Source organism: Lathamus discolor, chromosome Z, assembly GCF_037157495.1.
Source record: "Lathamus discolor isolate bLatDis1 chromosome Z, bLatDis1.hap1, whole genome shotgun sequence".
Taxonomy (NCBI): Eukaryota; Metazoa; Chordata; class Aves; order Psittaciformes; family Psittacidae; genus Lathamus; species Lathamus discolor.
The window spans coordinates 33700997-33717055 of record NC_088909.1 but is presented as its reverse complement, the minus strand read 5'-3'; the positions used below and the strand labels follow the sequence as shown (position 1 = coordinate 33717055).

Below are 16059 nucleotides of genomic sequence, written 5' to 3'. Positions count from 1 at the left end.
CTTGTGTTTCTGAAATGTGGGACCTGTTCGCCAAACTGCCTTGTGCCTTCGTTTTCCATCATCCACCAAGAATCTCCTTAGACTAGATGAGTTGGGGGGTGGTGGGAAGCTGAAATTTAGTGGGGGCCGACACCTTCCATGGGAGCTTCAGCCTGGTGCCACAGAGGGGACAGTGCCAGCAGCACAGGAGCAGAGCAGGTTCCTGAAAGAGACCTAGCAAGTGGTGAATGAAAAGGGGGAGCTTCTGAGCTACAGGAATACAGGTTTGGCATACCTCCCAGGCAGATCCCAGTGTGTATGCTCATGTATGTCATGCCGTAGCAGCCTTTTGGGTCTATAGGTCACCACTTGCATCCTGTGTTCAGGGTGAAACCAGTAGCCCCAGTTTCTGCTTTGCTCTGTGATCTGTCCAGGAGCAACTGGGGACATGTCTCTGGAATAGGCAGTCTGGCTGCCAGCCCCCTGTTGGGGTCTGCCATGGGCTAACCGAGTGGCAGGTCCCTTGGGTGCTGAGGTCTGTAGCAAGGACATGGTAGGGCAGCTGCTGGCCTTTGGTTTGGGTGGAAAGGAAGAGTCCTTACTGCTTCTTTTGTCGGTTACATGCTAACACTAAAATATGTATTCATGTGTGCTTGCCATGGCTATTTGAAGGTTTGAGTCAAACCTTTAGTAAGGAAGAGATCCCCACTGCAGCTGAGACTCACAAAATTGGGATAATAGCTTTCCCAAGCCTCAAAGCAAGATTTTTCTTGATTTCCCACCCCTCCCTTTCTTCTGTGTGGTTTTTTTTTCGTTTTGTTTGTTGTTTGTTCTCACCCCCCCCCCCCCCCCCCCGAAACTCCTCAAACTGACTTTAGCCTTTGGGAAAATCAAACACACTAATTTTTCCCCCCCTTTTCAACACAGTAACCAACTGCTGTGCTTAGTTGAGCCAACTAAAAAGAAGTGTGTTGTTTTTTGTTTGCTTTTTCCCACATCAGGTTGGGAGCACCATGCATTACTGTTTCCTACCATCACCTCTTCCTTAGAATAAGTAAGGCAAAGGATTCTGACAAGAAATTTAAACCTAATGTTTCTCTAAGGTGCTATTGAAAGTCTCTTCATGTTTACTTAGGCCATAGTTCCATGGTCTGTCTAATAGCACATGCATTTCAGCACTAGATGGGATAGTCCTGCCCCTTTTCCATCCCCTGGTGCTAGTTTTCATGCTTTTCTTTGTGCTGACACTAGTAATTATGTGGGTATATGGCCAGCTGAAACAGGTAAGCGACTTGTCTGGAAGAGCATATGGGATTTCTTGAAGGTTATTTTTCCACTGGATCAGACCTTTGACTCAATGGCTTGCACAAATGCTAGTGCTGGCAGAATTCAGGGACTGGATCACTGGAAGTGGAGTGGGATGGATCCTTAAAGTGCTAGAAAATGGGATGGCAACTTTGGATGTCCCCTGACTTACTCCACCTTTTATCACCTCTTAAATGGCTTGTGTAGTCTCCAGTGTAGAATCTTTAGTCCTTAAGTAAGTTCCATATGAGCATGCTGGTAAAAGCTTCTCAGGAATATAGACCAGGTTGTGACTGGTCCTTATTTGCCTGAATCTTCTGGAATACATTCAGAAGACCCTTATGTTCCTAGAGTACACTGTGAGCTTTGAAGTTAAGAGACATACTTTGCTATACAGAGTCTTAAATATGTTCAAAGTATGGCCATGGTGAAGAAGATGAAGATGAAAAACTTTTTCAAGGATTGATCCCATAGAGTCTGTGGGATCAACTCATACCTTTCTGTTTTGTACAAGTGTCAGTCAGTTTGCGTATTAACATTTTTCAGGTTTGGTGTTACGAGATTACAGACACTCCTTACAAGTACAGCTTTTGTGTAAAAAAAAAAAAAAAAAAAAAAAAAAGAAGTATGTCTGCACTTCTAAGTGTTACACATTTTGTTTCATTTTTTTTTAATCCTGAATTTCAGTATAAAATTGAAGCCTTGAATTATTTGATCAAACACAAATTCCCGTGCTTGCATTCCCACAGTGTATTTGACTTAATTAAATTTAGTCACACAGTCACTTCAATATGATGTATTGCAATATTTCCTTTAAAAAGCTTTCAGGTGAAATTGCTCTGAAAGTTTAAAATTTTTCTTTCAAGGGTCGTGTGGGAAATTTGTCAAAATCAGCAGTTATTTTTAAACTGTAAGTCCTGGAGTCAGTGAGTCTTAATGTTAAGTCATAACAAAACTGAAGCTTAATTTAGAACCACTAATCATTATTCCTGACTTTTTTTTCCCTCCTTTTCCACTCTCATCTTTGTGAATGGTCCCATTCATAAATACCCAGCACGTTTGCATGGCATGCTCATTAGATTGTAGCAACAAAAGTATTTTTTCATTTGAGGGTAAATTGAGACTGAATTTGTGTGGTTTCTTTGAGACTTAATTGTCAGAATATGTGTGTCAGGAAGGCAGCAGAAAATACAGTGTAAGCTCCTGGGGTCATGAGTGTGCCCCTCTGGAAGACCTTTGCTGTTTGCTCTGGTTCATGTGAAGGATCAGTGACGGAAGTTCATGAGCAAGGTTTGCAACTACTGTTAGTGTGGCATTTACTCATTTTGAGCTAGCTGTTGTTAACATATTTTAGCTTGCTAGCTGGACATTGTGATTATGATTAAAGTTGGAGTTTATCTTACTTGTTTTAAGTGACTATTTGTCATGCCATGAGTGAGTATGCTTTCTTGAAAGCCCTCTAATCCCAAACACAGTAAAAATGCTCTAGAATGCAGAGTGAGATAATGTCTTTTCAAATGTATATGAATAATATACCAGTTTAAACATCAGTTTATCTGATCATGTTTATGTTCTGTATGTGCTATAAAATACACGTATGTATGCCTGTGATGTCTGCATGTTATGGTATTCTGTCATAGCTTTTTTTGTTAGTTTGTTTGGGATATATTTCCTCTTTAGACTTCTATTTTAAGAGTTTTGCAACATTTACAACAGAAAAATGTAAAAATTCTAGGGGAAAAAAGATCTTGTTCTCAAGCAAGAAGTTCTTCACATGCTAAGCTGGTGCCAACCAGCTGAGTAATTTCAAAACTATCCTTTTGTTTAAGGGTACATGATATTACAAGTATTGTAGGTCCTGCATAATGAAATGAAGATATGGTATAAAACAACGTTGGCAAATGCCTGCTTTTCTCAGCTTGTGTTCCAGTTTGCAAAGAGTTACAAAACATTTTGTTCCTATTTTTGCCTGCCATGTCCCTTTTAAGGAATAGTCTATCACGTACCGTTGATAGTGGTTGAAAAGGAGACATAACATTGGGTGTAAGCATTGAGAAAATGCTAAATTAAAAAAAGGGCAATATGGATTCATAGAAGATATTGATGCTTTCTGTGTTGGCCGGTAAATTCTGCTTGACTAACTCAGACTGCTGCAAGAAATCAAGTTTTTTGGAGCTGTTCAGGATCATCACATAATTTTATGTTTCAGTGGCAAATATTATTTTTTTTCAATAGGGAAAAGTTTCTCCTCTTTTTTTTTTTCCCCTCTTTTTCCACTCTTCATGTCAAAATAAAAGTGCTTTTATATAGTGTTTTATAATGCTTTCTACACATAGATGGGCATGTGTACAGCTACATGGTCTCCTGTTCTGGGGTGTACCCCAGTTTAGGCTAGATCTAGTTTGCATATCATGATCATATGTGATGTTTGCCAAGGATTTCAGTCTGCTGATGTGAAGGCAGATTTTAAAGAGAGGAAATTTCCTCAGGGTTAGTGCTGATATTCCAGATCACTCATAACCAGAAACAGTGTTCTCAAAAGTTCATTAAAATTCTGTCAGTCAGGATAATTATAACTAGGTCATTTTTCATTAAAGAAGTTCCTGTAATGTATATAAGATGACAAGTGATCATAATAAATACTAAATGCTAAATATTTTGAGACTGATTTTAATCTCCCACCTGTGCAATTTGGCATTCATTCCATCGCAACCGATAGGAGTGAGTGTTCATTCTGTTTCTTTATCTCTACCCCACTGTAACTTGGTGAAGTTTCAAGAAACTGAAAGTGATACAAAAGGCAGTGGTGTTTCCATACTGTACATCTTTAGGGTAAAAACAGTTCTTTCTGGTTTTTAGCAATCAATTGATTCCCAGTGAGTTGAGTTTTTATTTCCTTAGTGAACTTAAAAATCCACCCACCTGTCAATAGATTTTATTTTTTTTTCACTTAAACGTATATTCAGTGAAAGCTTTTGAGCTAGTCTTTAGTCTCTACTAACTTCTGCAGGCTTGTCTTCAAACATTGTGAATTCTCTAGTCTTCAGTTTTATATTGGACCTCCTTTTGTCTTCCTCTGTTTTATGTATAGATTCAACCTAATGAGCAATTTTCCTTTTTTCCCTGCTCTTCTTTTTTCTTCTCTCTCTCTCTTCTCATACCTTTTTGTCTTTATGGAAAGATTATATTTGTAATGATAGATAAATAGCTAGATAATTTTCATGTGTCAGTGTCCAATATTTAATGAATCACTCCACTGGTGGCTGGTACTTTAAATTACTGTGTTTCTAAACTTTACTAAGCCTAGCTAAATTTAGGGTCAGCATGTTCCACCTTTCAAAAAATGTTAGAGTGCAGGACAATGAAAGAGGTAAGTTAGATACTGTTGTGCATCAGTTTTTAATCTTCATTAAGCCGTTATATGTGATGAAATAATGTAACATAAAAAAGTAAATCTAACAGAAATCCTCTCTTCAGAGAGCTGCTGTGTACAGGTTAGATGAGCAGTAGTCAACTTCCCCCTCAGGATATTCTCAGATGGAAACATTTCACTGTAAAATGTTTGCAGCTGGCAATGTCATGAAAAATGATAAAGGTCCTATCATGTCAAGTCTGAGCCAAGTAGGGACTTTCTGTGTGCTTTGCTTCCTTTTTTGCTTAACATCCCAAAATACTTTATTTCTGCAATGTGTTAAAGACCCTGAGGCCACAAGGAAATAATTTTAAAAGAAAGACTCTGTGGGAGGATCTCTCTGGAAAGGCTTTTGTTTCAGCATGTATGCAATAGAAAAAGTTAACTCTTGAAAGAATAATGGAGTAAGGGTTATCACGCATGCAAAGTCATGGGCTAGCTTTTACTTTTAGGACAGGAGCAAATGAACAAGCTACTGTGAGGTAAGGCAAAGTGTAAATGTCAGTAGCTCCCCTGTATGCATGCTTTTGGCCAACAATAGATACGAGGTAAGTCACCATCATTCAACTCAGTGGTCTTCCTCCTAAGAAGTAAAATTCCATGACTCTTACAGTTCATCTGTCATCTGAAATATCAAAACTCTTTCTAAGAAGGTCAGTAACTTGGTGGCTATAACAAATGGAGAGAATAAGTCAGAGAACAGTGAATTAAATTTGCCCAAACACAAAAGGGCTCCATCAGCAGCCTAGGATATTGACGCAAACTTTTTTTAGCTTATACTAATCAATCCTGTTACAAATCAGACAGGGTTCATGAATTTCGGTTATTGCATGCCTTGTATTGTTAAATAACTATATCTGCTTCCAATTTTGCTGTTCCACTAATGCGATTTTTCCTTTCTCTCCTTTCTCCCCTTCTCTCCCCTTTTTCTAGTTAAAGCAGAAAAAGCCACCATGATAAAGGGATCCCTCTCTGGAACTTCAGTCCTGCCATGCCTCTTTTCAACCACACCCACCATATCTTCCAGCTATGCAGCTGAGTATCTTCGAATCAAATGGTCAAAGGTTGAACTGGATAAAAGTGGAAAAGATGCAAAAGAAACCACAGTCCTGGTGGCCCAGAATGGCAACATCAAAATAGGTCAAAGCTACAAAGACAGAGTGTCTGTTCCAACCCATTCAGAGGAGACTGGTGATGCTTCACTGACTTTCTCTAAGCTGCGTGCAAGTGATGCTGGAGTGTATCGCTGTGATGTTATGTATGGAGTCGAAGACACTCAAAACATTGTATCACTGGCTGTTGAGGGTAAGGATTTGTCTATCTTGTTCGTAGTCAAAAATGATTCCAGTTAAAAAAGTAAAAGTTAGTAATTAAACATATAACTAGGAACGTCAAGCACAAAGGAAGAGTTTCTTTTGTCCAAGTAATAAAGCTTTGATAGATAGGAGGAAACCCATATAGCAGAAACTGCAGGAAAACAAGTAGGGAGGTGGCTGCTTATGTTTTTCCGTGTGCTAGCGGTTTGCTTGCCATAGCTATAACGAAATAGCCTCCAAAACTCTGAGGGGGTGAAGTGTACATGTAAAGAGACAGAAGAGGCAGGACTTTCAAAAGCACCTAAGTGGCAAAAGGAGCATCTGAGCTGTAGGTGTTTCTCTCCTGCTTATATAGCACATTAAGTACAGTGTTGAGACTGGTCCAGAGCCTGGTGCTCTATAGCCCTGTCAGTTTGGCACTGAGCCTGAGCTAACAAACTGTGCTGAAAGGCAGGACATATTAGCCCAGGCTCTGTGCCATGTAAATGCCAAATCTGGACCCAAATTACTCTCTGTGCTTGGAACAACACTGTGCTGTGTGGATGTACCAGCTCCCCTGAGCCTTAGTTTGGACTCTGTCTTGCACTCCTTTGCACTTAGGTTTTTTTTGAAAGTTCAGTATTTACTCAAGTGACTGAATCCCAAAACAAACATTAATGGCTGCTGGAAATTACAGCTTTGGCTAAGATTTTTTTTGATGAGTTTCATACTGCATTGTTCTTCCAATGTGCTTAAGCTAACTTGAGCAGTCTTTTGGCATTGATTCAACAAAAGCTTCTGAAGGTGTGGTCTTAATTTGGAAATACAATAAATTAATGTAACCATTAATGTCTCTATAACTTCACAAACTCTTTAGTCCTAATGGCAAAAGCAAAAGAAATCCTGTTTTATACATTACTTTTCAGTAACTAGCGTACCTGGCATTCCTTACTCCTTTTCAAGTGCTCCCTTGACTACACGTATATATGTAACTGCAGGAGCAGCAGATGTTTACTGCAATAAAATATGTGATGATTTATGACAATACTTTGACTTCTGTAGTTAGTGTTTCTGCAAAACACTGACGAGATAAGATAATCAGATTTTTTTTTATTTTTTTTTAATTGAAAAAAATTCCACACACTCCATTTTATTTCTGCAATTGTTCTTTTCAGGAGGGCAAAAAGGCCAGATCTTGACCAAAATGAAAAATAACATTGTTAGACTGTAATTTTGTGCTCTCCATTCTCCATTTTCTGCATTAAGTAAACAAGTGCCATTTGTCACATTCATAAGAATTTCATGTGAACGTTGCTGCTCAAATCTTCTGCCCTCATTTCAGTTAGGCTTTCTAGTTTTTTGTGATTACAGCTTCTATTTTAAAACAAAATCACCACCGCCACCACTACCACCCTCTCTCTCCCTCAAAGTATTAGTCCCAAACATGATTTATTTCCATTCTGTTGTCTTTATGAATCTGCATCCCGAAGTCATAACAACTGGAGGGACCTATACTTTTTGTAACCTCAGAGCTGAAGGCCAGCCTGGTTCAGCACTGCACTTTGGTCAGCTCTCCAGGGTAGAGCAGGTTCTTGCAGGATGACCCATGAGGTAGTGCTAGAATTATCACCAGTTTTGCTAGTCTGCAAGTTTTTTGTTTATCACAAATGGAACATAAAATGTATCTGTATAGCACTCTCTTGAGGACTGAGCAGGTGTGTTGCTTTAGCATTTCAGTCAGTTGAAAGTATGCCGAAAAAGTGGCAGCTCTGGCTCAGGTAATTCTTGTTTGATCACACAGCTTAACTCTGGAGTGAAGCAGAATTGCCTTATTAAAGATAGGAAGCTTCTGCAAAATTGCCCTGTATTGGGTAATTTAGGTATGAGAAGAAATTTTGCTAGTGCTTTAGAGAGCAACATTCTTCTGTTTAAGTGCCAAAAGTGTTCTGTGTGTTAAGCCTAATTTAATAAACTTCTTGAAAACGGCCAAATGAAGTGGGCCAAATTTTGTCTGCAATATTCTCATGAAGTAGGTGAGATTGCTCTTTTTTTATCATAATAACTTTACAGGCTTTGTATGCTGGTGTTTTTTTTGGATATTTTGAAAGCGATTCAGGACCTGAGTTCTAGTTATTGTCAGTATTTCCATTTCTTTCCATAGTCATTCCCTCACTTGAAACTTTCAAACAAAAAGCATATTCCAGCATTAATGAAGCCTAGTAGATAAGTTTAGACAGCTGTGCTGTTTGTTTTTCAAATCAACCTTTGCAAATAAGGGAATAAACAAGCTAGCCTGAATGAGAAGAAAAAACACTGTAATTGCTATTTCTATCCTTTCATTTAGGTATGCTAGGAATATAAAACCTCTGCTGAACCCATTGTGCATTAAATGACTGTATTTTACCAGTGATAGAATGTATTGTGAGTGAAAAATAAGATTTCTAAGAGTCTTCTTCTCTGTAGCATAGTTTTTCCCAGGTTAAGCTGTACAAGCTGAACAGCTGGTATCAGTCATTGAAAGTAATCAGTAATGCCTTTAATGCCTTTTTTTTGGCCTGAGCCTCAAGACCAAGACTGTCCACAGAAGATATGTGTTATTGTGCGTCTATTTTATTCTGTGTAGCTATCATAACAGATAAATTTGTTAATTTGCATGTAAATATCTAGCTAATTTACTATTTTTACATGCCAGATGAACTTCTGAAGTTCAGAAAATTCAGATTTATATATTATTAACAACAGTGTAAATACTAGCTTTACCAAGAAGATAGAGTGTAAATGCAAAACTTCCCCCTTTGACCATGACAAGCCCATATTTCAGTGCTTTGACTGAGTGATTCAGCATTGAATCCTACCTTGCCGTAAATATAATTAACTGTTGTGTAATTTGTGCTCCTCAGAGATTAGGCCAAAACCAAACTCGTGTCTTTATCATTTCAGACAAAATGTCTGTCCCAGTGTCTTGTTCTAATGAAAGCAGCCATGGCTGATACCAAAGGGCAAACATAAACATTTTTCCTGTGTATTCCATTGTTTTCAGAGACTTGTAACCTGTGAACTTCCTGAGGCAGAGGCTTTATGTTAGACCACAGCTGGATAATTTAGTTATTATTCACAAGGAAGATCTGTGTATTTAATCACCCACATTGCCTTTGTCTCTACATTGCATATTTCTACTACAGCCTTTTTTTTTGGCAGGTAAAATCATTCTAAAGAATGGCAGGATCTTGGTAACTGCCATAATTGTATGCTTTTCCTTTGATTATATGCACACCCTGTGCCAACCACTTCAGTATCAACAGCTGCTTATATTCTGTTCATGAGGAGATAAGAAGCATCACCAGAATGCTGTGGCTTAACATGGTACCTTATATCTGCTGAGCAGTGCTAACCTGTGTGAGCACCAGTAGCGTGTGATAGAGGTGAAATAATTTGCTTTTAACACTGTTTAAACTGCTGAACCTAAAGCTACATCTGAACTGCCTTGTTTTTAGTAAGCGTTTGTGTTTGTGACTCTGTTGCTTGTTCAGTCCTGGGGATCTAATGTGGGAAAAGTCAGAGCAATGTAGGACTAGAAGGATATTCTGGGTCACTTATTCTAGTTCTTTTGGTTTTCCAAGTGAGCATGTTATGTACTGTGCTATATGCCTTTATTAATCCTGAAATCAAGCAAGAGCACACATTCACATGGGTTATCTGGCTCTTTTCATGTGTCACCTCTAAGGTCAGTGAGGTTAGATTGAACTGTACCCTATATGGTACTATTTTCATTTTACTGCTGCTGAAAGTGTAAAAAGGGGGAGAGAAACACTTAATTTTAGCCCACACAGGAAGTTTCAGGGCAGCCAGATGCCTTCCCCACTCATTAATTCGACTGCAGTGCTGGCCCTTGAGGCAGGGGACAGCACTAGTGCTGACAGGTCTACAGGCTCATGCAGAGGCAGTTTCGGCACAAAAGATACCTTCTTTTCTGATACTAATAGTGGGAAATTATTTCCTTACACACTGGTTGCTGCTGTAATTACATTGACCTCTCAGAGATATTTTACATTCAAAATGGATCTAACAGTATTCCAGTGTTATATGCTTCAACTTCTTACAAGAAGAGAAATATGGAGAAGTGTGAGGTGTCCCTGCCCATGGCAGGGGGGTTGGAACTAGATGATCTTGAGGTCCTTTCCAACCCTAACTATTCTATGATTCTATATTCTATGATTCTATGATTATTACTCATTTTTCCTTCTGTGTGTTGTCTTCCCTTCATGTCCCTCTGAAATTTTTCCTTTTCCTCAGAAGCAACTTTTCCTTCGTCAGTTCTTGTAATTTCACCATTCTTACAGTGTTTTGAGTGTTTTATTCTGACCTTTCTTGGTGTTACTAAACCCACAAGTCATACTATTTTATGTTAAGAGTCCTTGACCTCACGGTGTTTGAATGCTGAATGTCATAACCATTCTATGATTCAATAGTCTAATCAGAGGTGTCCTTGCCCATTGCACAGGGGCTGGAACTGGATGATCTTAAGGTCCTTTCCAACCCAAACCATTCTATGATTCTATGATTTTGTCTTTATTCTTATTAATTTCCTTAACACTGTGTCTTGAAAATGTCAGGTCTCAGGAGACTTCAAGTACTTGAGAGATGGTTTTCCTGTCTCAGTAGTTAACACTGAACTGCCACTTCCTTCCCACCTTAAGGTGCTTTTGGGCACTGTTGGATTTTCACTCTTGGGTTTTCACTATATCCCAGTAGAAACACTTGGGAACAAGGTGGAGGTTGATGACCTTCTGAAGATTATCCCCAAGTGTACACTTGCCTGCTAATAATTTACCTAGTGCTGTTTCACAGTCTTCACTTGGATGTCAGGTCTGAAATTGGGAAACCTGAATTGAGGGTGGGATTTATTTCATCTTTGATAATTTAAGGTCGCTTGCTTAGTCTAAGTGAACGCACAGGCTGGTGTTACCTTCAGTTCCTCTGATGAGAATCTTGGGTGAAATATACTCTCTGCCAATCCATATCCCTGGTCACCAGAGAGGTTTGGATGACTAGTTTAGACTAGACTTCTAACCTTCAGGCAAATCAGACTTTGGTAAGTTGAACACCAGAGAGGATTTTATAAAAGTATTGCTATTGTCCACGCTTATTTCCTCTTTCTGCTTATAACAAATCCCACTTATATAAGATAGTTTTGAGACGCGTTGTGAAAAGCTGACCTACAAATGCAATGTAACAGTGCTCTTCATTCTGGAACATATTTAATGAAATTCTCATTTTGTGTGTTGCTATGATATTAGGCAATAAAAAATAGCGTGTATGACCAAGTGTAATCAAAAAGAAAAAAAATCACTCATTTAAGCTGACTTTTTGCTATTCTCCTTGGAGATGACTTGATTTAAAGAGATCAAAGTAGCAAACGGGATGCCTCCTGTTTTGCTGCTTTTTTTTTTTTTTTTTATACCTTGCTAGTGAATATATTTTAAAGAGCACTTTATCCTTTTCTTACTGTTGTTTTGGGAGATCACTGTTTTCATGGGTCGCATTTTGGTACGTTGTGTTTGACTTTGCTGCAAACCTGAGAGACTATTTTAGTCCTTACCCTTTTTCGAAAAAGACAATAAAGAAAATCCTAGACTTAAAATAGTGTCCTTGTTAATGGAAACAAGCCACAATTAGGGAAGCAGAGTAGATGGTAATTCACATTTTCATTTTTATGCAAGCTCTTCTTTCTTACAAGCATTATAATGATAATAAATGGGAGTTGTTTGCAGTGTGGGAAGCTGCCACTCACTAGTGCTGTTAGCCCTGAGAGATTGTGTGTTGACAGCCTAATTGATTTGTTCTCTCTACAGCCATAACTCCCCTTCATTATCTCTGCATTAGAAGAGATGCTTTTATGTAATCTTTTAGATTTATCTATCCTGAAACCTTACTGCCTCTTAATGCTGAACTTCTGTACTTCTTTGCTAACGACAATAACGTGGGCTGCTGCATTTTAAGCCCATGTTTTACTCTCCTGCATCATAGATCCCAAAGGAATCTCTGACTTTTGTGGCTGGGAAGGAGAGAGCACAATGGGTAGCAGCCATCAAAGGGTGGGTGAAGGAAATTACTTCTGGATGAGAAAGTCCCAGTGTCTATGTACGATGCACAGAAACAGGGAAGCAAATGTTCAGACCAGGCTGCTGCGTCTCTCATAGAATTACAGAGTAATGTGGTTGAAAGGGACCTTCAAAGGTCATCTAGTCCAACCCCACTGAAATGAGCAGGGACATCTTCAACTAGATCAGGTTGCCCAGAATCACATCCAGCCTGGCCTTGAATGTCTAATGTAAGCTAATGAGCAGGCTGGTGGGATTTCTGCATCAAGCTAGACGGAGGACCTTCAGTCCATGCAGCACGTGGCATGGCTTCACATGCAGAATATTAAAGCAGAGACCAGTGCTAATGGCTAAACTGGTTTTATGTTTTTGCCCACCCACAAGTATGGGAATAGTTCTAAGAGACTGTGTATTTTTATGTTTGGTTTTTTTTTAAGTGATTTTAATTTTAAGTGGCCTTGGCCTCAATGAACACTTGTGTGACCTAGGGTGTTGCAGTGCAGAGGCAACGGGCTGGGGCAGGTGGTCCTGCTGTGTATTCAGAGATTAATATAGGTGTAGTGAAGAAGTAATCTTTCTGAGAAAAATACATATAAATCTCAACATTAATCAGTTTTCTTATCTGGATCAACTTTGTCAGAGGAGCTTGCATACACCTGCACTCACATGCATCGCTCTGTGAGGGTGCACACAAAAGATTTTGCGTGGAAGACCACAGTGTGAGTTGATCTCTGTGCCTGGAGAGCAGGAGGACTGGGACTGGCAGAGCGGAGCGGTTGGTATGCACTTTCTCTCCCCACGAGGAGGAGTTCCCGGAGGCGTTTGGGAAGGGAGCTCCCGCTGCTGCAAAGCAAGCCTGTTCTCAGGTTGCCAAAGCCCAAGACAGGGGTCAGAAGATGGGTGCAAACCCTCAAATGAGGGACACAAATGAATTATTCATGCAGGAAGCTGAAAATTGTGCCCTCTTGCTTCCTTTCATACAGTGCTCAGTCTTTTAGCATTTATGTTAGCATGTATTTGTAATGTAAATTGTCTTCTGCATTCAAAGTGAAGAGGATCACCAAACTGTGTAGTAGCTTTGGCAGTGGGTTGGGAGTTATTTCATGGGTCTGCATCTCAGTAGCTAAGGCTTGAACATAAAAATTATCAGAATAACAACCACAACCATCATAGTATTTTCTCTTTAGATTTTCTCAGCTGTGTGAGACAACTTCTGAAATTCAGGGTTTATGTGACACCAAGAATTCATGTTGCAGCAGTGTGAGCTCAGGAGTGAAATAACTAGTGTTATTTCTGTATAAATGTAATTTGTTAGCTATACCAAGAACCCTTCACCTGCAGTTCCATGACATTTTGCTGCACAATATCCTGGCAAGTAATAAAGCAAAGTTGCAACCAAAAGCCTGTGAAACCACAGAACCAGGAAACCCTAGTTTGTTGAAAGTGAAATACTTCATTTTCTGGTCTAAAAGATAAATGATTAAAAGACATTCTCTTTTGCTCTGACAGAAGTGAATTTTGGATGCTACAAATTACTTTCCTGTGAGTGCTATTTCTTGCAGAGGCAGTTACTCCTTCCTGTAATTACACTGACTTTGTTTGCCAGATGTTCAGAGACAACATTATACTGTTGTAGTCTGTTTTCCAGTTGCTTTATTTGTTCCTAGGACAGCTCCTTTCTTGCCTTTTCATTCAGAGAGGAAATAGACAAAGGGGGGAAAAAAGCTTTTACGAATGTTTTAAAGTGCAAAAACTTGGACAATGGATTTTTCCCCTCTCTCTCTGTCTAACTGAAACAATTAAAGTCCTGCACTTTAATCTTCTTAGCCCCAGGGGGTCTTCTAATTATTGCAGCTGTTGCACAGGCTTATACATACTGATGTCCTCCTTCTCATTCATCTTGGAGACTCTTTTATGTCCATTAGCTCCTCACTGGAAATGGAAAAGCCTTCAACTCTTAAGAATAGGTGAAGTTTACCTTCTGGATCAGAGTGAGGAGAACAAAGCATTCTCCAAGTTCCTTTCCAGGATTTACAAATGACCAAAGGCTATTCTCAGCACTGCAAAAGCTACTTTAAATTGCCAGTGACATTAACTCTTTAGTCTTGCCTTACTGAGGTATCACAGGGATACCAAACATACACCAGCTAAGAAGGGCAGTGGTTGTTTCTAACGTGGAAGAAGTGAGAGTTGAGATAGTTGTGGAGAATGTGCTCATATATTTAAGTAGTAGGAAGCTTTACAAAAAATACAAGTTCAGAGAAATATGTTGCCATCTCCTACTAAGTTAATTAAACTTTTTGTAGTTGTACTGGGAAACTCTGCTCTTGTGGCCAGTTAGAACCATATAACTTCAGGTAAGCAATCTCACAACAACAACAAAAAAAATCAACAAAAAAGAGGCAAATAATCTAATGTAAAATGCATTTTAATTAAGATTAAAACCACAAATGAAATCAATAAATTGCTTCACATACTTGAGGATTTGACCCTGAGTTAGTTCTAAATATTTTATACCACAGAAACACCAATGTTACCAAAAAATTTTTAAGATGTTTGTCTATTTTCAACAATAACATGTAGTAAAGCCAGATACCCAGGTTATGATTATTATTATAGGTTCATACTTTTAATTCAGGGTAGATGTTTTATCTGCTTCTGTTGTAAGCCCTATAAAGTTTACCCATTTCTTTTTTCTGGACCCAGAACACCAAGCAGGTCACCTGAACTCATGCACTACTGTACCAATGAAAATAATAATGCTTATTTATACCAGCAGGTAACTTGCTAATTGTGTCAACCAATCTTACTAAATTCTGTATATGTCCAACATGTGCCACATGTCCAATATATATGTCCAACAGGCATGTTGGACATCTGGTCAAGTACTGTGTTGTTTAGGGCACACAAAGCCAAAATATGTGTGTAAGCACACACAACCCATATAAATAAATATATAAAAATAAAGTTTTGCACATCTTAATCCAGTGTAAATTATATGTAAATTTGCCCTAACTAGGCAATGTGGGATGCCTTATAACAGAGTAAAGGGATATAGGAGCTAGGTAAAGCTGTCTCTCTGATACTCCCTTTCAATCCAGCCTGGTACAGATAGTCCACATTAACAAGAAAACGTGCTTGAGGCTGTGCTTTGACATTGAGGCTGTCTGAAGCAGTGTGGCCCCCTCCATGCTGTTATGCTCGTTTGCCTTTCAGCACACCTGCAGATGCCCACTGGAAGCTGATCCTGGTCTTTGCTTGCTCCTGAAGTCTGCCTGCAAATTGTTCGGAACAGTGTCATGGTGCCTTGGGCAAATAACAAAGTGAACAAAACTAGCAATCTAACAGTCCTGATGACTGAATTTCAGGCACCTGGTATCTTTAATTTAACTATATTTAACATAACCATAATTTTTCAGGGTGTATTCTTCACTTGTCACTTTTGCTAAACAATGGTTGGGTCCTTTTGAAGCTAAAATTACACTATTCTTGGAAGAAGTACCAATTGTAATGGATTCTGTCAGTGGTCTGAAATGGCATTTTATGGGGACATTAGTGGTCTGTAAGCTTCCAGTTAGAGGCTGCAGCTGCTGTATGACTCCATATTAAATAAGGAAATACGGGGAATCCCAGTGTTTCCTCTTCCAGTTCCTGTTTTTTGATAGATTTGATAAAACAGATGACGATTGAGGTCTGCCTATGATTAGTTTTCAGATAATGTATTCTATTCTAATTTCAGAAACTTCCTTACTGAATCATGACAAGAACAAAAATATGTATTTTCAATTTATTGGCCATATCCAGACCTTTGACAGTTGGCAAAACTTGACTGAATTTGCCTGCATGAGAAAAAGTATTTATGTTGGAAGCCCTTGAATCAACATTTTATTGTTACCTGTATTTCTGTTTACTTGTAAATTAGCAGACTTCTTCCATCTTTCAACAACATTCTAATAACAAGGACTTG

General features: G+C 38.9%; 1 protein-coding gene across 1 annotated transcript in view; it reads left to right on the top strand.

The window, feature by feature from the left end:
* Nucleotides 1–16059, top strand: part of VCAN (versican) — a 108643-nt gene that overhangs the window by 10570 nt on the left and 82014 nt on the right. The window contains exon 3 of the mRNA XM_065661467.1: nt 5630–6001. Coding sequence (XP_065517539.1) covers nt 5630–6001 — 372 coding nt within the window. The remainder of the gene's footprint in view (nt 1–5629; nt 6002–16059) is intronic.